Source organism: Metarhizium album, assembly GCF_000804445.1.
Source record: "Metarhizium album ARSEF 1941 chromosome Unknown scaffold_9, whole genome shotgun sequence".
Lineage (NCBI taxonomy): Eukaryota > Fungi > Ascomycota > Sordariomycetes > Hypocreales > Clavicipitaceae > Metarhizium > Metarhizium album.
In genome coordinates this window covers 595,771-618,421 of record NW_024467583.1, presented here as the reverse complement: position 1 = coordinate 618,421, position 22,651 = coordinate 595,771, and the positions used below count along the sequence as shown (strand labels likewise).

The 22,651-nt window shown below is 54.9% G+C and overlaps 8 protein-coding genes across 8 annotated transcripts; 4 read left to right on the top strand and 4 right to left on the bottom strand.

The window, feature by feature from the left end:
* Window positions 1-1,163: 1,163 nt before the first annotated feature.
* MAM_04286 (uncharacterized protein) lies at window positions 1,164-2,961 on the bottom strand (the record flags this gene model as incomplete). Its single annotated transcript, XM_040823084.1, has 5 exons — window positions 1,164-1,282; window positions 1,335-1,760; window positions 1,824-2,170; window positions 2,275-2,729; window positions 2,818-2,961. 5 exons carry the CDS (start codon window positions 2,959-2,961, stop codon window positions 1,164-1,166), a joined length of 1,491 nt encoding a protein of 496 aa, XP_040678963.1.
* Window positions 2,962-5,712: 2,751 nt separating this feature from the next.
* MAM_04285 (60S ribosomal protein L3) lies at window positions 5,713-6,888 on the top strand (the record flags this gene model as incomplete). Its single annotated transcript, XM_040823083.1, has 1 exon — window positions 5,713-6,888. One exon carries the CDS (start codon window positions 5,713-5,715, stop codon window positions 6,886-6,888), a length of 1,176 nt encoding a protein of 391 aa, XP_040678962.1.
* A 270-nt stretch (window positions 6,889-7,158) lies between these two features.
* MAM_04284 (cytosolic phospholipase A2 zeta) lies at window positions 7,159-9,561 on the bottom strand (the record flags this gene model as incomplete). Its single annotated transcript, XM_040823082.1, has 1 exon — window positions 7,159-9,561. One exon carries the CDS (start codon window positions 9,559-9,561, stop codon window positions 7,159-7,161), a length of 2,403 nt encoding a protein of 800 aa, XP_040678961.1.
* A 787-nt stretch (window positions 9,562-10,348) lies between these two features.
* On the top strand, window positions 10,349-11,620 carry MAM_04283 (RNA-binding La domain protein; the record flags this gene model as incomplete). Its single annotated transcript, XM_040823081.1, has 3 exons — window positions 10,349-10,540; window positions 10,621-11,414; window positions 11,506-11,620. 3 exons carry the CDS (start codon window positions 10,349-10,351, stop codon window positions 11,618-11,620), a joined length of 1,101 nt encoding a protein of 366 aa, XP_040678960.1.
* A 1,172-nt stretch (window positions 11,621-12,792) lies between these two features.
* Window positions 12,793-14,586, top strand: MAM_04282 (Major facilitator superfamily domain, general substrate transporter; the record flags this gene model as incomplete). The annotated part of the gene is made up of 1 exon (XM_040823080.1): window positions 12,793-14,586. The coding sequence occupies one exon, from the start codon at window positions 12,793-12,795 to the stop codon at window positions 14,584-14,586; it is 1,794 nt and encodes a 597-aa protein (XP_040678959.1).
* A 353-nt stretch (window positions 14,587-14,939) lies between these two features.
* MAM_04281 (myo-inositol-1-monophosphatase) lies at window positions 14,940-16,014 on the bottom strand (the record flags this gene model as incomplete). Its single annotated transcript, XM_040823079.1, has 3 exons — window positions 14,940-15,556; window positions 15,626-15,784; window positions 15,897-16,014. The coding sequence occupies 3 exons, from the start codon at window positions 16,012-16,014 to the stop codon at window positions 14,940-14,942; spliced, it is 894 nt and encodes a 297-aa protein (XP_040678958.1).
* A 733-nt stretch (window positions 16,015-16,747) lies between these two features.
* Window positions 16,748-17,460, bottom strand: MAM_04280 (uncharacterized protein; the record flags this gene model as incomplete). Its single annotated transcript, XM_040823078.1, has 2 exons — window positions 16,748-17,278; window positions 17,356-17,460. The coding sequence occupies 2 exons, from the start codon at window positions 17,458-17,460 to the stop codon at window positions 16,748-16,750; spliced, it is 636 nt and encodes a 211-aa protein (XP_040678957.1).
* A 3,053-nt stretch (window positions 17,461-20,513) lies between these two features.
* MAM_04279 (phytase) lies at window positions 20,514-22,117 on the top strand (the record flags this gene model as incomplete). Its single annotated transcript, XM_040823077.1, has 2 exons — window positions 20,514-20,728; window positions 20,806-22,117. The coding sequence occupies 2 exons, from the start codon at window positions 20,514-20,516 to the stop codon at window positions 22,115-22,117; spliced, it is 1,527 nt and encodes a 508-aa protein (XP_040678956.1).
* Between the last annotated feature and the right edge of the window lie 534 nt (window positions 22,118-22,651).

Genomic DNA, 22,651 nt, shown 5'->3' with positions numbered 1-22,651 from the left:
TTGCATCTTGGGTTCGCTGGCTGCCCTTCTCGCCTGCGGAGTAATCCGACTCCGGTGCTCCGTAACTCTCTACCAGTTCCACCTCTGAGCTCAGCTCATCACCGATGAGTCATCGCAGTCACGGCCCACGGGTACGGAGGAACGGAGGAAACATAAACGAGCCGCCTGCGGATATTCACACTTCAGCCACTGCGGCTGCAGACTCATATGCTAGCCATACACATTCATAGTCATGACCTGCATCGCTACAGTACCCTGTATTGCAAGTGCACAATCACCAATGCCCCCGTCTCACCGTCGAGCAGTGGCTGACGCTACCCTTGCCGACGCAACCTGCATCTCCACGCCCGACTTCCCCTTCCTGTCTCCTCGTCCTTTTATTCTCTCTCGAAATGGTGGTCGTGATCCCTTGCTTGCGTCACCTGGTACTGTGAAATCAAAGCGCCCGCTCCAACGAGACTGCAGAGGGCTGCATGGCACGACAACAATAACCTTCAATGAGGGTATCGGCCTACACACAGCCCTTTGACTGTGCCTATGGCCCTGTAGACCAGGCTGTCGAAAAGACCAAGCGGCCACCAAGCTGCTCAAGACCGCACGCCCTCTCTACCATACACCAAAGGCAGAGCTCTATGCCGCCCTGTCACCGCCATGAAAGTCGCAAGTCGGCACACACCATTCTCAAAATCCAAGCCGCACCGCTTCATGGTCCATCGCATCGCCATGCCTGCGTTCAGGTGACATAGGTTTCCCCGTTTCTTCCATGCCTCGTTGCAGGCCTGTCTCCACATGACCCCTGATTCCAGATAGGGTATATCACTCAGTTGTTTTGCAATCTGCTCCATCATATGCTCTATATCATCAAGTTTGACGTCACCTGCTCGTTCGGCCACTCAATGTAATACTATGCACAGCCGGCTTCAGAGCCTGCCAACCCTTTGAGAACGATGGATTTTCTTGGGAATAAGAAGAAAGGAAAGCAAAGCAAAGGGCAAGAAAAAGAAGAAGAAAAAACAGATGTGTGGTAAAGGAGGAAAGGAGAGAGGACAAGAAAGGATACAAAGCAAAAAAAGACTATCTGAGGCGTGCAAATAGGAATGCAAGCGTGTATTTCTTCGCTATCATGTCAGGTTCGCGTCGATCAGTGTACAAAATTCAACACATCATCTCCTCAAAGACTTGCCGTTGGTCTCAAGACGACCTTTGGTTGCCTCCACTTCCATTGCCTCCGGGGAAATGCCCTCGTAGCCAGCCGAACGGGCCAGATTGTCGCCGAGGCTCCCTATCTCCATTTTCTTGTCTGTCACTCTGCGAAGGGCTTCTTTGTCGCGTACGAGCAGCTTGCTCGGCAAAATCGAATGGTCTTGGGCTTGATGGCGAGTGCGACGTTCTACGCTGCGTTCGCGACGTGTCGAAGCGCCACTCCGAGTTGTTTTCTCGATTCCGCCCATCATTGTCTCGTTCTCGTGTGCTCGCAACATTGTGACGCGCCACATTCAATCTACCTTCGCTCGGGTTTGACGGCCGGAATTGAGCATCAAGGTTGACTGAGGAAAACATGTCTGCCGCCGCTCTGCCAGTGGGCGTGTCGGAACCACTGCCGAATCTATGCCCAACACCGCTTGACTGGTCCGAGTTGTGTCGGCTGGTGCCCCGCGAATGAGCGTTGCTCGGTCCGGGTGCGCCACCAGCACGCGTGACGCTTTCGCTTCGGCTATTTTCTTGTCCTCGTTCATTCTTTTCTATGGGAGTCCGGCAGACTGGACAGGTATTGTGCTGCTTCAACCATGGCACAATACACTCATCGTGAAACCAATGCTTACAGGGAAGGTATGTGGCTATTTCTCCCTCCTGCATTGTGTCAATGCAAATGGAACATTCAGCCTTGCCTTCGGGGCCGAAAAAATCCTTGTCAACCGTCCTACGATCCAGCTTGGCAATTGCGTCGTTGGATGCCTGCGGAGCCCCGTTGGATTGCGAGGTTGTTTCCATGAGCTGGGTGACGATCCGATCCAGGGCTTCTTGAGTGTAGACAACATCGCCCATCGTGGCATTAGCCGGGTTAAAGTGATTGAGAATATCCCGTAGACTTCTGGCCAGGCCCATTTGAGCGCCGCCCTCGCCTGGCCCGTCTGGCGGATCCAAATCCCGGATGACATTAGAAAAGATGCTGAACAAGCAGTTAGCCTATCGAGTTTTCTGGACAAAGAGAAGCCCGTCGTGATGACAATGAAGCTGCCACCTCACGGCCTGCTCGCGAAACAAGGTGCGTACGTTTGAAAAGGGTCAAAGTTGTTTGCATCCGTAGACTCATCGCCGTACTCGCCAAAACCGCCGGCACCGCGAGATTCCACGGCCGGGGCAGAAAATATCGTGACCGACGCGGTTCCCCCTCTGGATGTGAATGTAGTATGTCGGAATCGTGGTGTTGCACGTGAGGCATTGTCTGGAAGGCTGAATCGGCTTATAAGCTCACTTCGGCGAGGTTGACTGAAGCTCTGGATCATGTCCTGAAACCGGCGCAACACTGGGTCCATGGATGGATCGTGATGGCTCTCGTCCGGATCGGATCGAATACTCTGGCGAAAGCGAAAGCCTTGTGGACCCAAATGCTCCTCTATATCGGCTTCATCAGGGTCAGAGTCGTCGGCATGTCGTAGCGGGGGTAGACTTGGCGATGTCGAGGCTGACGAATCGCCCATTCGGCGCGGGTCGTTCTCTAGGCTCACCTGAACACGGAGATAAGCGTAAGAACACTTGATCAGCACCGGAGGGTTCGAGGATTTGAGCAAAGACGTGGTTACGGAAAAGACGTACAATTTCTGTGATGTCGCTTTCGCACCTCGGACATATCAAGCCTTGTTCATCGCGGTACCATTCGAGAGAGCAGGCGTGGCAAAAGACAACTTCCCGACCGGCACCGGCATCGAGGTGCCCATCAGGACCACCTCGAGACGCCATCTGGGCTTGGCTGCGCTGGTAGGCGGTAAGAGCGCTGAGACCTAAGCCCACGGCGAGGCCTGCGAGTCGGATTGCACGGAACGCCAGAGTGAAGGACGTGATGCGAAAATGGCAATGCAGGTTAGATGCGCTGGGTAACTGACAGCATTCGCCCCGCCCGTCAAGCGGTCGGTGGCACCAGCAGATCGAAGCTTGGGTGCAGTAGATGGAAGCTGATGGTGTAGGGGGGGAGTGTAGGCGTCGGGAACAAGTCGACTTTGTAGGTGCCGGCAGAACGTGCTTGTACGCCTGGTGCTGGTGGCTGGTGTTGGAAAGAAGTAAGGAGGAAAGACGCCAAAGCGGCCAGCAGTTGCTACGGACGACCCAAGGGCCAGGGCGGTGATGCGGCGTTGATGCGGCGTTGACAAGGCGTTGGCGAATTGTCTGCTGTCCGGGGCGCCGCGATGGTGTCGATGGTATCGAGTGCCCGAGTGCCTCGAGCGCCTTGCCGACCGGCGGGCATGCGTGTCAGCAAATATTTCTCGAGTCCTGAGGAGATGAAGTAGGGCTCGAATCGTCGAAAGCGAAAATGTGCATGGGCCGTTGGAAGGGGGGGGGGCGATGTATCACGTAAATTCGGGGTACACAAATATGGCGGAGTTGGTGGTGGCGATCGGACGGACTGCTGCTGTGCTGTGGCGTCGGAGTGACCGTACCTGAACGGACCGATGAACAAGACAAGGGAGTCAAACTGCGGCTGTGAATAGCTGAATGAAAGCAGAAATAGTACGGCATGTGTCCAAGAGCGATGAGCAGACAAAGAAGCAGCGTGCCAACGCAGGGAGCGAATATCTGCAAGTGCGTGGGGCGGCGATTCAGGGTCTACGAAACGACCCGACGACGGCGTGCTTGTTGGATGACGTTTGATTATTGTGCCAGGCCGAGTGCCAGGCTGAGTCTAGTCTGCATCGTAACTGTAACTGTAACTGGTGGCAGTGCTGGGCCCAGCGGCCACGCACCTCTCCTCCAGTACTCCGTACTCCGTACACTCAGTGAGTGAGTGCTCGAGTCGTTCAAGTGCTGTGCTGTCCGCTGCTAACGAGTCCGAGCTTGGCTGGGCGCCGGGGCCCCTCTGACTCTGACCTGGGACTGCACAGGCACCAAACAACGTTGAAGAAACCAACGAGCACGTTGACCATCTTCTGTCCAAGTAACTCCAAGGAGAGCATCCTTCCGCATGCGTGTGCCGCGAGTATCTATCGGGAGCAGAGTACATTGCCCGCTTCACCACGCCAAGTGGCTCATAAAGCCCCTCCCCCTTCCCAACGAAGAGAGCGCAGACAGCGCGCATCAAGAATCGGAGACTCCCCAACTATTTGGCCCTTCGTGTCCTAGGGACGCCATTTTGGCTTGAGTCTTTGCCATGTGCGCTTCTGTGCGTGGTGGCAACACTGTAGGTGCTCCTTGAGTCTACCCCTATTTCCCCCTATCGCCCCTACGTTTTGCCAAGTGTGGCTGGCACCTGCTTGTGCACTGTTTGTGCAGCAGACCCATGAAAGCAAATCACCTTGGCTGCGAAAAAGTCGGAATTGTGGAAAACCATTGTGTTGAGCAAGGAGCACCGGCACTCGACGACCGGCAACCTGCCTGAGGACCCTCAGCCCAATGACACAAATCACGAATCCACCTCCATGCCGGGCAATGAACGTTAACTGAAATAAAGTGTTGGCTGCGGAAATACGCCGTCGTAGACATGATACGATTCCGGTCTGGTTATTCAGATTATGCACAAAGTGATTTCCCATTCCCCGGTCCGTCGGGGGAGGCAGCATTCCGAATCGGTCCTCTCGTGGCCCTAGTCCTTCGCATTCGCCTGTCCCTTCTGCCGGTCTTCCCTATCCCACTGAATCAATTGCTTTGACCAGCTACGACAAGAGTCAGTCTCACTGTAACTATACTTGGGTGCCACTCTCCAGGCTCCGGCTTGCGAGCCCATACCTCTCTCTCGGCGCTGAACTTCCACGTTACGGCGACAATGCCAACCATGATGCCGGCCGCGACGAGCGTGTTTGCCCTCCAGTTGCCGGGTTGGGCGTACCAACCACCGGCTGGCGACCAGACATGTTTAGGGTACCTACTCGTCCAAATGCCAGATCATTAGAAAGCTCTCGCGCAGAAGTGACGTCGCGTGCAGGCAGTCGGAGGTGCGTATCATCGACTAAAAGGGTATCGTAATCGATGAACTCAGATCGATCGCTGTCCAAGACTTACGGGACTTTTCCACCACCGCCCTGTGCACACCATATTAGTTGCTATCTCGACGAGCGACGAAGAGAGAAGTGGAATGGGCCTACCATGTTCATTGACTTGCCAACGGACGGGTGAGGATGCAAATGAGGTGCGCAATTGCGTGCATGGATGGACGGGGTCTGCTTTGCACTGTAGCATCCCCAGGTGAGCGGCGCCTCCGAGCACCTCGGAGTCACGGCCCGAAAGTTGTTCCGCACAGAAATGTACCCACGAAGAGGAACCGAGCGGCGATAGGTACTTACTCCGTACACTCAAGTCGCCCGCACAACTTCGTACCACTCAGGCCAAGCATTTGAACCGCAGAACTTTTTTCTAGACCCAAGTCCTATCCATCAATACCTCTGTTCCCAGGCGCCATTTATTGGTTCGGCTGCATTAAAGGGAGGGGAGAATTCTTTTGCTCGCTCAGGTACTTTGATTTCGTAGTTTGCATTTGTCTTTTTTTTCTTCTCCTCCCCTCAAATGAAGCGGTTACGGCTGTCAAAACGGAGCTGCAAGCTTCTACTGCAAGCTCACTCAGGAGCTTCCTCGTCTGCGCCGATAGCCATCGCCGGCAGACAACCGGTCCTCCCGTCTCTGCGATGCCAATCATCTGCTGCCATTGCGCACAATCACCCGGCCGAGCACCTTGTCCAAGGACACACCACCCGCGCCGCCCCTTCACCTCCTCACCAACGAAGCCTCCAGTCGGCCAAGCTGGCTGCCCTGCATGCCCGACTGGCGCTCTCCGCCAAGATCCCGCTACAGACTCTCGCCCGAACGCTGATCACGCCCTCGGCCGATGCCAATGGCAGCTTTAACAATTCGAATTTGGCGTTCCTGGGAAGCACCATTATAAACTACCACGTGCTCGAGTACCTCGTGTGTAAGTGGCCTCGTCTACCGATGGCCATCCTGTACGAGGCGCTCAGGGCATACTCTGGGCAAGAGTCGCTGCAGCAGGTCGCAAGGAGATGGGGGGCCGAGGCCGCTGCCGCACCCGGGGACGAGGTCGATCCGGGGTTGTTGCAGTGGAAGCCCGACGGGGAGCAGTTGGTCAGCACGCGATGGGGATATGTCCGCTCCGACGTGGCGAAAAACAGCTCGTACAGACGCGGCATGAGCAGCCGCGTCGTCTTGGACGACGCCTTTGGCGATGCGTTGAGCAAGCCCGAGAATGCCGGCCTGCAGGACATCGACGTCCTGCAGAGCGACGCGTTTGCATCTTTTGTCCACGCTGTCGTGGGATCCATCTATGCCCACTGCGGTCGGGAAGCCGCCAAGTCCTTCGTCACATCCCACATTCTGTCGAGACAGTTTGATCCTTCGACGCTGTTCGAGTTTCAGCTCCCCACGCGAGAGTTGGCCATGCTCTGCGCGCGGGAAGGTTTCGAGCCTCCTGTTGCCCGATTGGAGAGTGAAACCGGTCGGTTATCAAGGACACCCGTTTTCGTGGTCGGCATTTACAGCGGCAAAGAGAAGCTGGGAGAGGGCGCTGGTCCTAGCTTGGATATTGCTAGACGGAAGGCCTCCATGAACTCTCTCAAGGCGTGGTACCTGTACAGCCCGGGGAACAAGGTCCGCGTCCCGAGTGACATGATGGAGGAGGGCGCCAAGCCCTGGAAGGCGCCGCACATTGACGTTGGTGAAATCATCTAAGTCTTGCATTGGCGTGGGAACCGGGGTTCAGGAGAAGGGAATGTACGGCACTTGTTAAGTACTAGAATGTGCTACGGCAAAAACAACCAACCCACTGTACATTAAAGGATACACTTGGAGAACAATCGGCCAAAACTGGTCCTTTGGAAGACTTCCCCAATAATACATAACCGAGGCATTGATGCCTGTGACAAAAAAGATTTAGTTCATGACAACAACCCGGAAACTCCGTCGCGTGCACTTAGTCAACCAAGCAATATTTACAGAGCATTAGCTACTCAATATTTCTAGCCCTTGGACACGTTTCTTCTCGGCGTATTCGCGAAGCAACTTTTTCCGCTCATACACTGCCCGAACAGTAGACCGAATTTGATTCCTTCCCTCATTATAATTTGCTCTCGCGAGCTCCACGACGCTGTCGATTTGCTCGGGTGTATAAACAAAATTCCAAGTACTCAAAAAGTTCGTTGTTCCTGGAGAAATATCGGGTCCTTTCTTGTTAGCGAGAAAGGGGACATATACGACAGCCAGACCGGCGTCCGGTTCTGTTAGCTGCCACTTATTGGTGTCGTCAATTGCCTTGGCTGGCGGTGGAGGATGCGGAGACCGTTCCTGTGTAGTACCGACCCAGACGGTACAGTAGCCCAGGTCGCCGGCTTCTTCGCTTCCAGGTCTGTATTTGGCTTCTTCTTCGTCGTCGGTTTGAGCATCCTTCGCGACGCAGCCGGCGGCCTGACGAAGGGACTCTTGATCCTGCTTGGCTTGTTTGACGTGCTGTGCTGCCTCCTGATATGAGGATGCTTCTGCATCAGCAAGTTGCATGGCGGTTTCCTTGACTGACTCGCCGGCTTTTGGCCATCCGATGCCTAGTGGCCAGCCTTTGACACCGCGCTGACGAGCGTAACCATCGGCTACGGAGAGCCAGTTGTCGGTTTTAATGTCTGCAGAGGCATCGAATGCAATAAGAATGTCGACATGTCGGCCGGGGCGGAGGAGGGGATAGATGGGCAGGTTGTTGGACATGCCGGCATCCATGAGTTGGATGTATTCTTTCTCATATATGCTTTTGGGCGTGATATCTGGCAGCTTGCCATGCATCTGATAGGCAAAGTTAGGCACGGTGGCTGGATCAATGGGGTGAACTTTGCTCAGGTCGTCGTCACGACCAGACACAAACTGGTCAACCCCGCTTAACCCGGATATGCTCAGAACCAGAGGTTTAATCTCCTTGTAGTAGTGACTGAGAGTTGCGCAAAAAGCACTTCCAAAAACACCCATCAACAGAGGTACTCTGATTTCAGGCAGATGGAATCCAGTTTCCGGCGGTACGTCTCTGCCGTTGTTGAACTTGCGTCCCATTGCCCAAGTCGGAATGCCGGCCCCAAATTCTTCGCAAAAGAACTCGTATGGCGTGATTTCATACCATTGGAACCATGACTCCTCCTTGGCTCTCTTCTTCTCCTTTTCTGTCGGCCCACGATTTGACTCTTCTGTTTGAGGAATCTCGTGTCGAACGACCGTGTAAATGGGCAATGGGCGATCGCCAAATTTAATGGCGTCCCGCTGGTTAGATAACTTGAAATCCTTTTCGTTGACACTCAGCTCACCCTTGGGTACCAGAAATCGTGCCCCGAGTAGCAAACCGTAAACGTCCACCAAGCCAAAGTGGGCTTTGGGATCACCCCTAAGCTTCTCCACGAGACCACTCAAGAGGTACTTGCTGGTGGGCATTGAAAGTAGAGATTGGAAAGCGACTGGTGGGTAGGCAATGTGAACAGATGTCCTGTTTTTTAAATGCTCCAGGAGCATCTGGAGATTGCCGCCTGATATTGAAGAGTTGAGCAACGTTTGTAACCAGCATGAGCCACTTACGCCGGCCGTGTAAGTCACACAGTCAAAAAGACCGTCTTCATCACTAGCGATGAGCGAACCTGTGCCAGCCACAAGAGCACGCAGTCCACCTCCTGATCCACACATGGCAATGGTCGGGATATCATCAGGATGGATGTCATGTTCATCGAGCCCTAGGTACTTGGCTAGAGCAACTTTGATGACGCGCTTCCGCCTTGCCAGGAACTCTTTCTCATCGTCGCATAATTGCGAGGATACTCGAACCTGAGCCGAGTACGCAATCTCAGGATTGATGGCAGGATCGTGGGCGTCCTCCCAAATCTCGTCGGCAAGAGAGCCTGGCGCCATGGACAATTCTCTCTGAAGTTTCCTCAAGTATCCGGGTACAAGTTTTGACCAGTCTGGAAGAATCATGTCCGCAACTTTTTCGGAAAAGGCGGACCACTCTGTCTCAGTGACAATGGCGATATTTTCGATGCGCCTCGCGAAGCTGTCCCAGGCCGTCTCGGGCGGGTCATCATACTCGTCTAACTCGCCTTGTTCGTCATCCACCTCCTGCTCATCGTAATACGGTCTTCTCCTGCTCCGCCGCGGAGGAGAGAGCTTTGCGAATTCATCCGACGGATAGAGCCACCAGATGAACAAAGTTCCAGCAACAATAGTGACAGGGAGGCTGGCACCAATAGTGGCAGTCCTCTTCGACCGAGCAAAGAAGCCGTGCTGCAACTTGCGGGGCAATGGAGGGTTGACGGGCCGGAAACCAGTTCCCCGTAAGGGACTGAGAGCCGGCAAGCCCTTGGTGAGGCTGCTTATCCGTTTCATGACAAAGGGTGGGTGAGCTCGGCAGATGTACAACGACGCCTCAATCGATGAAGGACGGATGTTTGAGGCTAAGAGTCACTTCCGCGGCATGTTGGCCACGACCTGTAGGTGGCAAGGTCGATTGAATTGTTCCAGGGAGAAAGAGACATGCGACAAGGAAATGAATGAAATATGAAGAGGCAGACGAGACGTTTTCGCGTGGGATGGAAAGCAAGCACCAAGGTTTTTCTAGTGCCCTTGGTGTTGGCGGAGAGCTTATGTCATTCATACATGCCAAGTAGGAACGGCCTGGGGGCTCCTTCGTCGCGCTTAAGACTACGTACTAGTATTCTAGACGAGGCGGGTCGCATGGGCGGGTCTGCACAGTGCAGGCGGTGAGCTAGGTTGACAGGGCCTGTATTTGCCCAAGCTCGGTATTTGCGCAACGGCAGAATTTCTATGCCATTTTTTTTTCCCTGTGGATGCAATTCAGTAGAGCCACATTGGAAGCCCTACCATCACCGTTCATCCATCCCATCGCTGCCGTCTACAAATTCTTCTGTTCTTCCTTGTAGAACTGCACTCGGTGCAGCAAGGTAAGTTGGATTGACTCATTTGTTGGCCAACGTTCGGGCTGCAGTAATCTCTTGCGCTTTTTTTGACATCTGCACCAAACCCCGCCACCTGAATATGGAATGCGACTGACACTCAGCCTTTTTGCTCTTCCGTAGGACTCTCAAAGCCGGAGCACGCAGTCGCATTGTTGCTGAGACGTAATAGTCAGAGCGAATCTCCTTTTGCCGACGCAATGAGTGAGGTCGATGCCACTACCCAGCCCGTCGAGGCTCCTCCCGCCGAGCAGCAGGAGACTGCCGCTGCCGAGGATACGTCCATGATCAAGACGACTGCGAAGACAGACCACAAGGATATCAAAAAGAACAACAAGTTTGACCCCAGTGTTCGGGAGGTGACGGATGACCCCGAAGCTATTCGCAAGCAGGTAGGCGATATTGTCGGCAATTCTCATGCCTCTTTCCATATTCGCTCCACATGGACAACTCAATGCTAACTCCAACCCAGGTTGAATTCTACTTTGGAGACTGGAACTTCCCCCAGGACAAGTTTATGTGGGAAACCTGCGGCGGCTCCGAAAACAAGCCCATGCCCATCACTAAAATTCACTCCTTCAAACGGATGCGCACCTTCCAGCCCTACAGTGCCGTCGTCGCCGCCCTTCGCGACAGCAAATTCCTTGAAATCTCAGGCGAAGACGGGGCCGAAGTGGTGAGGCGCAAGACACCATACAAGCCCATGCCCGAGGGCAAGGCCAAGGCCGAGGCCGCGACTGTCTACGTCAAGGGCTTTGGGGACGAAAACCCAGATACGCAGTTCGATTTGGAGAGCTTCTTCGCCCAGTTTGGCGAGGTCAAGGGCCTGAAGCTACGCCGTACCAACGAGGACCTGTTCAAAGGCTCCGTCTTTGTGACGTTTGCAGATGAGGAGGCTGCCAAAAAGTTCCTCGCTACGGAACCGAAACCTACCTGGAAGGGACACGAGTTGAAGATGATGACCAAAAAGGCCTACTGTGAAGAGAAGAGCGACCTCATCCGCCAGGGAAAGATCGAACCTAGCTCTAACGGGCCTAGGAAATTTTTTGAGGGCAAGGAGGGCAACTCGCGACCCGGCAGAAAGGGTGGCCGTAGTCAGGATGATTGGAAGAAAAGGCGCGAGCACGACCAGAAAAACGGCTTCCGAGACGGACGCGGTGGACGCGGACGAGGAGGTCGCGGTGGCCGCGGTCGAGGTTTTGGTCGCGGTGGTAGGGATGGCGGCCGTCGGGATGATGAACAGGTCAAGGACGCCACATACTCCGAGTAAGTATTCGCAGTCAACACCCGCGCGCGCCTCCAACTTTTGGGGTTACTTGATGTCTTTCAATGACGGGCATGTGCTGACGCGGTATAGGAGTGCTCCCGAAACAAAGGAATCCAACGGAAAGCGAGCTCGGGAGGAGGATGCTACTGGCAGTGAGGAGCCTGCGGCCAAAAAGGTCGATGCCGGGGAGAAGGCGGGGGCATAAACAAGAGTCAATTATATGGGGCTGGATATGTGTGCCTGCGTTTGTGTGTGTTTTGCATGTCAATGTTTAGGCGTTGTGGCTTGATTACTGATGAACGTGGTCTGGAATGTATGGCAGCAGAGATAAAGGTCACTCACGACATGGAGCTGATATTCGAGATGGGAAGCTGTGGGAAAGACAAGACATCAACACACATTTTCTTTCTCCTGCCAGTTACATGCCACTTGGCACTCGGAGTTCGAGTCCGCGTTCAACCCAAATCTTTGCCGTGCGTGGCCCAGGGGCCAGCAGCGCCGGAACTTTGCCCACGGACTTTTCGCAGCTACTCGGTTGCCGACGCTACAAAAGTCACTCCGTACTTGAGTAGGTACGTAAGTAGGTAGGTACTTAAGAAGTAAGTAGGTACGTACTTAAGGCGCCTATCCATAGTCCAGGTACTCGGTACCAAAGTCGTCATCCCCTGGACGTTTAGCTTGGCTTGCGGCTCCATGCGCCCCGCCAAACTCGGCAGATGGCAAAGTCGTCAATGCACTTTTTCAACGCCATGTCACGGTCCTCGTCCGTGGGACTTGGGAAAAGGGCCCGATTCCCCCCTCCCTTGTTGCCGAGGGATGTGCTTGTGCTTTTGGAAGGGGAAAGGGGGGGCCACGGTTCGCCACAGGGACGCTTGGAAACGGCACCGGTTCGGCGGCGCCAGTGTCGCGAGCATCCAGTTGGGCGGATTCCAAGAGCAGACGTGCCGGGAGAGGCCAAGGTCCATGGGAAGCCGTTTGATCAGCTGGGCTGTTTGTTTTTCTTCTCTCGCGGAAGACATGGTGGAACTTGATATTCTCCCCTCGTCAGCCATGCTCTCGAGTCCAGATGTGCATCTTTCGCTGTTGCGCGAATAGCTTCTCCTCCAAGGTCGTGCCCTGAAAATAGCCTCTCATCACACATGGTGCTGGGCATTACTCGAGCGTCGATTGAGTTTCCCTGTACAGTGGTGGGGGGGGGAGAAGGCAAGGCTAAATTGACCAGACGAGGTGCTTTGTCCTATATTATACCGTCGTATATGATATCGAGGGTGCCCTGCCGAGTACATATACCTGGCACCGGGCAACGGTATCGTGCCAGAGGCTGTAGTCGGCCGTGTAGCCTGGGTTGTCGCGAGGAGCTGACGGACGGGAAACCTGATGCTTCCTCCCATGAGGCGAGCAAACACCAAGGACTTGGCGTCGCGGCCGGCGGGGGCGGGAAACCACGGTTCCGACGATGAAAAGCACGAACGGCCCGCCGTCCTGGCCGACTCGGAGGACAGTTCGTCAGACCTCGAGACCGAGCAGGAGAGGCGCTCGCTGTCAAGAGCCGGGTCGGCGAGATCAGGACGCTCGCTCACCGCGGTGGTTTCGGAGGTGAGGGACGGGATCCAGAACCAGCGGGATTTGGAGCGCGGAAACGGCGAGGACGGCGGCGATGCCCGTGCCGGCGAGGACGGCGAGCCCAAGGACCCGAATCTGGTGTCGTGGGACGGGCCAAACGATGCGCAGAATCCAAAGGCGTGGCCGAACAGGAGGAAATGGGCGGCAGTTGTGTGCGGTGAGTCCAACGGCCCGGGTCTGCGGCGTGACCTGGCGTGTCGTGCTGACCCTTCTCTCGCCGCAGTGTCCCTCTTCACGCTCATATCGCCCGTCGCTTCCTCCATGGTGGCCCCCGACCTGGACGCCATCGGCAAGGAGCTCGACATCGAGAGCCGGCCGGAGCGGGCGCTGGTCCTGTCCATCTTCGTTGCGGCGTACGCACTCGGCCCTCTCGGCTGGGGTCCTCTCTCGGAGCTGTACGGCCGCGTCATCGTCATCCAGAGCTCCAACATTGTCTTCCTCCTGTTCAACCTCGGCTGCGGCCTCGCCAGGACGGAGGGCCAAATGATTGCGTTCCGCTTCCTCGGAGGCATCGGCGGCTCGGCGCCGCTGGCCATCGGCGGCGGCGTCCTGAGCGACCTGTTCACCCCCGAGGAGAGAGGCCGGGCCATCAGCATCTCCTCCCTCATGCCGCTTCTCGGACCGGCCATTGGACCCGTGGCGGGCGGCTGGATCGCGGAGCGGACGACGTGGCGGTGGGTGTTTTACAGCACCACGGTTGCCTGTGGCATCATCCAGGTCTTTGGGCTCTTCTTCCTCCAGGAGACGTATGCGCCCGTGCTGCTGCACCGCAAGAAGCTGCGTCTCGTCAGGGAGACGGGCAACACGGAGCTGCGCACCGAGTTTGACCATCCGGACCGGACCGTGCTCCAGGCCCTGACGACGGCCTTTACGCGCCCGTTCAAGCTGCTGGCCACCCAGCCCATTGTCCAGGTTCTCTCGCTCTATCTCATGTTCCTGTACGGCACGATATACCTCATCTTCTCGACGTTTCCGACGCTCTTCGCCGCCGAGTACGGCGAGTCCCCGGGCATCATCGGCCTCAATTACATCTCCATCGGCGTCGGCTTCTTCCTGGGGACGCAGGTGTGCGCCCCGTTGCAGGACCGCGTCTACGCGGCCCTCAAGCGTCGCTACGTGCCGGACGGGGGACCAGGACGGCCAGAGTTCCGCGTCCCCATGATGGTTCCGGGCGCGCTGCTCGTCCCCGTCGGCATCTTCATCTATGCGTGGACGGCCGAGGCGCCCACCCACTGGATAGGGCCCAACGTCGGCGCTGCCGTGTTTGGCTTCGGGTCCATCATCGGATTTCAGTGCGTCCAAGGATACATTGTCGATTCGTACACGCGGTACGCCGCCAGTGCTGTGGGTGCCGTCACGGTGCTTCGCAGCTTGGCTGGTTTCGGATTCCCGCTGTTTGCGCCGACAATGTACGAGAACCTAGGCTATGGCATGGGCGGGACGGTGCTGGCCACCGTTTCCATCGTCATTGGGTGGCCCGCGCCGCTTCTGCTCTGGAAGTATGGTGCCGCGTTGAGAGCAAGGAGCAGGTTTAGTACTGGGCCATGATGTGGTTTTGACGGAGAGACGGGCAGGCTTTGGAGGCGCAGAATATGCATGTCCCGCAAGGCCACGCCAGAGAATGAGACATTTACGAGCACCCCTGCCCGGGGCAGCCACAAAACGGGGTGCTGAGTCGGATACACCCAGAGAACAAACAGTACAGGCGCAGAAGAGAAGAATAAAAAGAACAAAAGAGACAATAGAGGACTCGTCATGATCCGACATCACCCTCCGCGCACACAAGAACTGCGTAGATTTTCGTGTCTATTAAGATCCGGGCGTCCATACCATGTACTGTTCTTGATCCCATTCTACAAGTCGTAACTCAGCAACCAGTTTGAAGTGTCATGGCCGTAAAATCAAACAGAGTAGTCCAGTTTTCGGTCACCAATAACTTTCCAAAACTCATCCACCAGCTCGTCTTGGCCCGTTGGCGCGCCCCTCACGGCCAAATAAACCCTCGACTCCAGCTCCGGATCCCGGTTTCCCGGGTTCCCGCTCACCATCTTGCCCCCGGCTTCCGTGAGGATGCACCAGCCGGCGCAGACATCCCAGGCCCAGCATCCGCCCTCCCAGTAGGCGTCCATCTGTCCGGCAGCCACGGCGGCAATGTTGAGAGCGGCCGATCCCAGAGATCGAAGCGAGTGCACCATGGCGCCGCCCGATTCCCTACTGGCAGCCAGTTTCTTGAAAACGTCCGCCTTGAGGTCAAAATTGGAACCCTCACGGTCGGAGCCCCATTCAACTGCAATCAGTGATGCCCCCAGACCTTGGAGGGGCCGGGGAGATTTGGCAAGGGGCAGCTGTTGAGGAGTCGTGGCCTTGTGCCGGGTCATGAAGGCGCCTTTGCCCTTGATGGCTGTGAATAGGAGGTCCTGCCAGGGGTTGTAGATGACGCCGACGGCGGGAGACCGTTGGACGGCGAGACCGAGGGAGATGCAGGCGTTTGGGAACGAGTGGACAAAGTTGGTGGTGCCTGTGGGCGTGGCATCACTTAGCAACTCTGCAAGGAGGACGAGAGTGACTGCTCAAGGATCAAACTCACCGTCGATGGGATCAACGACGAAGGTGGGCTCCGGTCCGAGTCTCATGCCGGGCTTGTATGTCTCCTCGCCCATGAAAGAAACGGATGGGAATGATGCAGCCAGTCTGCTGGACACCATCTTCTCGACCGCCTGGTCGGCTTCGGTGACGATGTCGACGGCTGACCATGGAAGTCTGCAGTTAGCTATCAGGGCCCCAAATGCGATGGCAATCCGCGACGTGGTTCTTGGGGCCTGACGTGAGGGCCATGGCACCCCTTTCCCCAGACATACAGTTGAGCTTGGTGCCAGTGTCGAGATCAGCCGGGTTGGCGCTGAGAATCATCCGGCCGGCTTCGTAGGCAATGGCCACCATCTCGTCGTGGACGGCTTGGAGGTCGAGGTCTGCCATGGCTGTCGCAGCGGCCACTTCGGCCGTCAAAAATAATAATGTTTCAAGTATTTCAATACTCTTTTGCAGGGCAGAGGACAGAGTTGCCAGTGTGGCGGTTCTCCTTGAAGCCTCTTGAGGCTCCTTGGCTCCCGGGCGTGGGGTGGAGGAGGGGCATTGATTGAGTGTTGATTCGACCTGGGCGGGTGGCGTTGAGACCCTGGGAACTTGGGCAGTTCGCTGTGCTCATGTGTCAGACACTTCTTCGGCTGGGGAGAAATGCGCCAATTGCTGGGTTCAATTATCCGAGCCAAGACATCATCGTAAACAAATTTCAAACGTCCATCAACTAATACATGACGACACAGCAATCCAGCCTTCCTTATATCAAAAGAGAGCGCCATCACCACGGCTGTACCCCAAATGACCTCCGACCGCATTCAAGTTTCCTGTGCTATACAGTACAACAGATCCCGTCACAAGGACGAAGGGGGAAACAGGCGCACTCATTTTCTCACGCTCCAGTCTTCTTCCGCTTGGCAAGAGTAGATTTCGTAGCTTTGAAACAGATCAACTGTGACCCCTTTCGGTGAATGCTCACGTTTCACCTGCGAAGTAGAGAGGCACCATGGCCTTTCTCCCGAGCTATGCAATTTTGTCCGCCGCCATCGGCTGCCTTCTTCCCCGGGGGGGAGCACAAGTAGCTTCCCCAGTTTATACGTTCTCCCCAGAGTCAGCTCTTCTCTCAGTATGACTACTTCCCACTCTCCAGTTCGCTTGGTTTTGGTTTGTGGCTCTGCCCAGCTGCGGCATCAATAGGTCGCGGGCTGACACCACGCAAACTTGAGACAGCGTCATCGTCGAATGGATTCTTGTTCTGGGCGGCGCCAGGCCAGCCTGGTCTGCGACCGCGCTCGTCATCGTCGTAGTTTGCACCTGGAGTCGCAGCCAGGTCCATGTTGTAGCTGCTGCCGCCGGCGTACTCGGTGTTTGTGTGTCGCCCGAGCTCCTGTTCTTCATAGTAGCCATAGCCATCGGCTTCGTGGCCTACACGCGCATCCCAGGCCTCGTCAGGATCGAGAGGACCAAAGCCTCGACGCCCGCCGCTCCCGCCCTGGAGAGGCCGCTCGTACGCACCGGTCGCGGAGCGGTTGTTTCTGTTCTTCATTTTGCGAATTTGATCGTTGAACCAGCCGACGACGCCGCCGGGCGCTGGCTGCGGGGGACCGTATGGAGTTTCGCTTCGCTTCCACGGCAAATACGACGACAGCGTAGGCGGCGGCAACTATGCATCGAAGCAAGTAGAGAATCAACAGTTAGCGTTGACAGACGAGATGTGCGGGTGTATTGGCTGGTACGTACGCCTAACCTGCGCGCGCGCATTTGAGCGTAGACGACCCAGCCGACGGCGGCCACAGTCAGCAGAACGAGTATGGCAATGACGATGCCTCCAGCCGTGGACACCATGGCGGGTGGATGGAGACGCGCAGTCTCGGGCGTGTTGCTGTAGTTGCAGTAATAATCACAGGTTGCACGAGACGAAGCAAATGTACGAGTAGGAGCATGCGCAGGAGCATGAGCAGGAGCAGGAGGATGAGTAAGGAAGGAAGGCGCGATAGAAGTTACCGTGCACTAAAACGTTAGCACACGTCAAGCGTGGCAAAGATGCCATGGACAACTAAACGCGTATAGCTCCAAAATTAAATGCGTATGACCCGATAAAAAGAATAATTGTCTCTTGAAAATTGGCGGCTATGAAACTAGCCCAGCACCAGCTATTATCTGGAGTAATATTACTTTAAACTATACTGGCAATCATAAGTCCTATAATTACAATCAGTAGACGGTCGCTGTGCCGTCAAATTGACCGCTGGGCCGTTACAGCAAATCAAAGGGAACGGCACAGCGACGGTCTGACGGTAAAACCATGGCCGCCCCACTCTTGGTAGGTTCGCGATTGCTCACTATCCAAGTGATTATGCATCCTCCGCAGACCATCTTGGAGCACATCTCTAGCATTCGATATGTTCGGTCCCGGTCGTTGCTCTACAACGGCATGGACTTGGCAGAAAACTTGGACGACTTCCTTCTTTTCATACTTTTCATTCTTGTTTTACATCTTCCTATCGTGGGCCGCTGTCGCCTCAATTTGCCGGAACTAATGGCCGATTTTGCCGTCACAGGTTCGAGCTGTTGCAGTTTGCACTGGAAGAGTGTCCCGCCGTATACGACGCACGCCCTATCGTACACATGAGACGGTCAGGAGAGGGAGATAGTTCTCCGGCTGGGTGAAGCACATCTCCGTGTCAACAAAAATGCATCCATGGTTCTGCATGGTTCTGTCCCGTTGATTCGGTCGCGGTACGTGTGCATAGATTCCATATGCATCCATCAAAACGAGCTAGACGATCAAGAGGCCCAGATACGTCTCATGCACGCTGCTTGTGTCAGATGTGTCAGAGTGTGGCTTTTACCGCCAAAGTCCCTGGAAAACACAGTGCAGCCACCCGAATGCAAGCACCATTCAAGGCTCCAGTGGTCTTGGAGAATATCTTAACCGTCAGAAACATAGTTTTCGGAAATGATCTTGAGAAACTCCTCAGCCACCCATACTGGAGCAGGCTGTGGCTCGTTCAAGAACTTGCAGTCTCCCAAAAAGCAATGGTACATTTTGGTCATTACGTTGTGAACTGCAATGTGTTGCTCGATTTTGCCGACAAGTATTGGCCGCCGCAATCGCTCCATGACCGTTTCCAAGTCGATGTTTCCAGCTTTGCTTTACAGTTCGAAAGAGGGGCGTCCCCCAGTCTTTTCCGTGGAATGAGGCAGATATATGCGGTGGGCCAGCTTCAAAGAAAGGTTGATGGCGGGCAGAGGTCAAAGGTTTCGGCGCTTCTGACAAATTTCGCGGGCTGTCGAGCAACAAATCCCCTCGACAACGTTTAGGGACTTGCCGGCCTGTCATCACCGGGATCCTCAACACCCGTCGCAACAACTGCCTCGACACTTCCAACAATAGACTGTCGCAGTTCGCCGCTCATTGTTTATATCAGCACGATTAAGGAAGCTATCCGAATCCATCAAGCCCACACAGACTACGATGACGATTTCGCGAACGAGGTTTTGATGTTTGCTGGAGTTGGGTGGCCAAGGTCTGTCACTGGCGTTCCATCGTGGGTGACTGATTGGAGCTCTCTCCCAGACTGTCTCCTCGATTACACAACGTCTTAACGATATAGTACGAACGAGAATCTTGCGAGACATGTCGGCGCTCCAAGGACGACAGCTCACAAAAGAGATGACACAGCGTGCTCGGAGTTTGAGGTCAGACATCCTAGAGCACTGTGCCCAGTTCATCTTTGCCTCTCGACAAAGTCACGGGCGACGCTTTGCGCTGGCAAAGACCAGCTACATGTGCCTAGTCCCCGCCGGGAGTCGGATTGGAGACGAACTCTTCGTCTTTGGAGCGCCAAGGCTTCCGTATCTCATCCGTCGGCAATGGCCTACCTCTTCGCGTTAGTGTTCAATACGTACCCTCCAAATTAGCCCAGCGGTCGGGTCGGCAAGAGGGTCTGGCATGAGTGAGTACAAGCCACTGGGGCGGCTGCCGCTGGCACCTGCCATCGCTCGTTGAGCCAGCCTGTCACAATAGTGGAGCTATATCAACTGCACTTTAGCTCTCCAAAAATAGAGCAATTACGTACTACTAATACTTACCATACCTATTATACTATTGCTTAGTAAAGTATGATTATACATCTCTTGTATTTATCTAGATTTTTTACTAGTTGATATCTCGGAAAGTGGCACCTGGTACCGGATGCGTGCGTCTACATACTGCGCCTGTCAGAGCCACCCACAGTTGTGAATTTGTGTGAACCAACCGTGGACGGCATCGACCGCGGGCCCCACTCCCTCCCCTCCCCTGCCCCCCTTCTCCACCTGCCTTCCCGTGGCCCCTTCCTCTCCCGAGCTGCCCAGGTTTCAGATTCAACAATGTCCAGATCCATTGCTGCTTGTGATTCTCCATCTATCTACTCAAGTACGGAGTACTCTGTACCTAGGTGGATATCCAGACCTCAGCCTTCCCCTGCTGTCGTGCTCAGCAAGCCAGCCATTTGTCTCCTCCGCGAGGGGAACCTCCTCCTCCTTGCTCGTCAGGCGGCCTTTGTGAAGCACCAGCTTAATGAATGCTGAGGACCAGATTCAAGTCTGATCAAGGTGGGGTGGGCAGTTGACGGTGAGCAGCCACAATTCACACACGGGTTACAAAACTTACTAACAATCCCGAGTCTCAGAGTGCGACCGTGTTTCACTGGAGACGCGAGAGCTGTTCGCAAAGCCACGGTGACACCAATCAAGCGCCAGCGATCCACCAGACGCACTTATTTGAATCCGTCTCACCCCTCTCCCATGTTGACTGGTACCTGTACGACGCAAAATTGAACGCTACTATTTGTGCAGAGGCAATATACAACTTCACACTGCGTTGCGTCAACTGGCGAGGTGGCATTGAGACAATGGGGCTAATCTCAGATACCGTCACCTCGCTGAGGGCACTCGCCAGGCCGAGCTACAAGTACAGAGCCATTCCGGCACCCGTGACGTCCGTGACGAGGCGAAATCCCGCATACCAGGTCTTCCATGATGAGCTGCCGCCTCGCTCAAGGTATTTCAGACTATCAATGGGCATCATGTTGCTCGCCGTCTTTGTCTTTCTGGGCTTTGCCATCGCGTAAGTGACACGTACTCCTGCCCATCATCACTCAGCGTCCCATTGCCGAGTGTTTCTCAACTAGGATTTCTCAATAGGCGTGATCGATCAGACTCCAAATCTTGCGTCAACAACGGCTCTTGCTCACACGATTTTCGCAAGCACTGGGGCCAGTACTCGCCGTACTTTTCGGCCGACCCGGGACCTATCAAGCCAGATGTTCCGTCGGGGTGCGACCTTACTTTTGCGTCAATCTTGTCTCGACATGGGTCGCGCAACCCGACCGCCGGCAAATCCCAGGCCTACAAGGACCTTATTGAGCGGATTCAAAAGGATGTCAAGCGCTATGGGAAGGGCTTCGGATTTCTCAAGAAATACAAGTATGCTCTGGGTTTTGACGACCTCACCGCCCTGGGCGAGCAGGAAATGGTCAAGTCTGGAAACAAGTTCTTCGAGCGCTACCAGAAGCTAGCTGAGCATGCGGCCCATCCTTTCGTTCGAGCCTCGGGCTCTGACAGAGTCATCAAGTCAGCGCAAAACTTTGTCCATGGCTTCTACGAAGCCAAAGCCGAGAATGGCAGCAAATACTTGAAGGACATCTTGGTCCTTCCAGAAGGCAACGACTCCAACAATACCTTGGACCACGGAACCTGTGGCGCGTTTGAAAATGGACCTGACGCGGAGCTTGCACACGATAAACAGGCCCGCTGGAGGAACATCTGGGCCACTCCTATAATGGACCGTCTCAACACGAAGCTTCCTGGAGCCGACATTACCCTAGAGGAAACGATTTACTTGATGGATCTATGCCCGTTCAACACGGTTGCATCGAAAAAATCGACGCCGTCTGACTTTTGTCGCTTGTTTTCCAAGGAGGAGTGGCTGGGATATGAATACTACGAATCGCTGGATAAGTGGTATGGCTACGGTCCGGGAAATCCACTGGGGCCGACGCAGGGAGTTGGGTATGTGAATGAACTCATCGCTCGGCTTTCAAACTCCCCGGTTCGAGACCACACATCAACAAATGAAACCCTCGACTCAAGTCCGTCAACTTTCCCGCTCAACCGGCCACTATACGCCGACTTTAGCCACGACAACACTTTGATGACAGTCTACGGCGCACTAGGCCTATATACCAACGCTACCGAAATGCCCACCGATCACAGGGTATCCCCCGAGAAAGCGGACGGGTTTTCAGCTTCACAGGCTGTACCATTCGGGGCACGCATGTACGTCGAAAAGATGCGCTGTGACCAGGACGACCACGAAATGGTGCGAATTCTCGTCAACGACAGAGTAACCCCACCCAAGGGCTGCAAGGCGGACAAACTCGGACGTTGTGAAGTGGGTGACTTTCTCAAGGGCTTAGACTTTGCCAAGAAGGGTGGTCTCTGGGACCAATGCTGAGCAAGGGAAGAACAAACCCAAGTTGGCAGATTACTGTGAGATGCGTATGTTTTTTACTCTGTGTGTGGCACGGACTAGCCTGGCTACCGTGAGTATCGCACTAGAAGCTGCTGTGCCAGCGCGAGCCGATCTGCCGGACGGGCAGGCTTCGACTATCAATCAACATGTGGTGCAGGACAAGTATCTTTTTGGCTCAAGTGGTCAACTGGTCTATTTATTCGGTTTGTCGACACACCTTCCCACAAGTTACAATAATACTAGTAATGCGATAGATATTGTACAAACAGAAGCTGTATTAGGGCTTTACAAGTAATATATATTTTAATTTACACTAAGCAGTAATGTTTGCTTCGTGGTTCCTTGGTCAATGTCCTCTTGTTTAGCTGCCTAAGAGCATTTGACCTGTTAAAGCCTCTTGTCTTGCTCACAGAAGTTGACTATGCCGAGTGCCGACTATTGGAGGAGACTCTTGTCTTGTCTGGTGTTTATACGTCGACGTCAGCCTTCTCAATTTGCCGTGAGACAGCAGCTTTT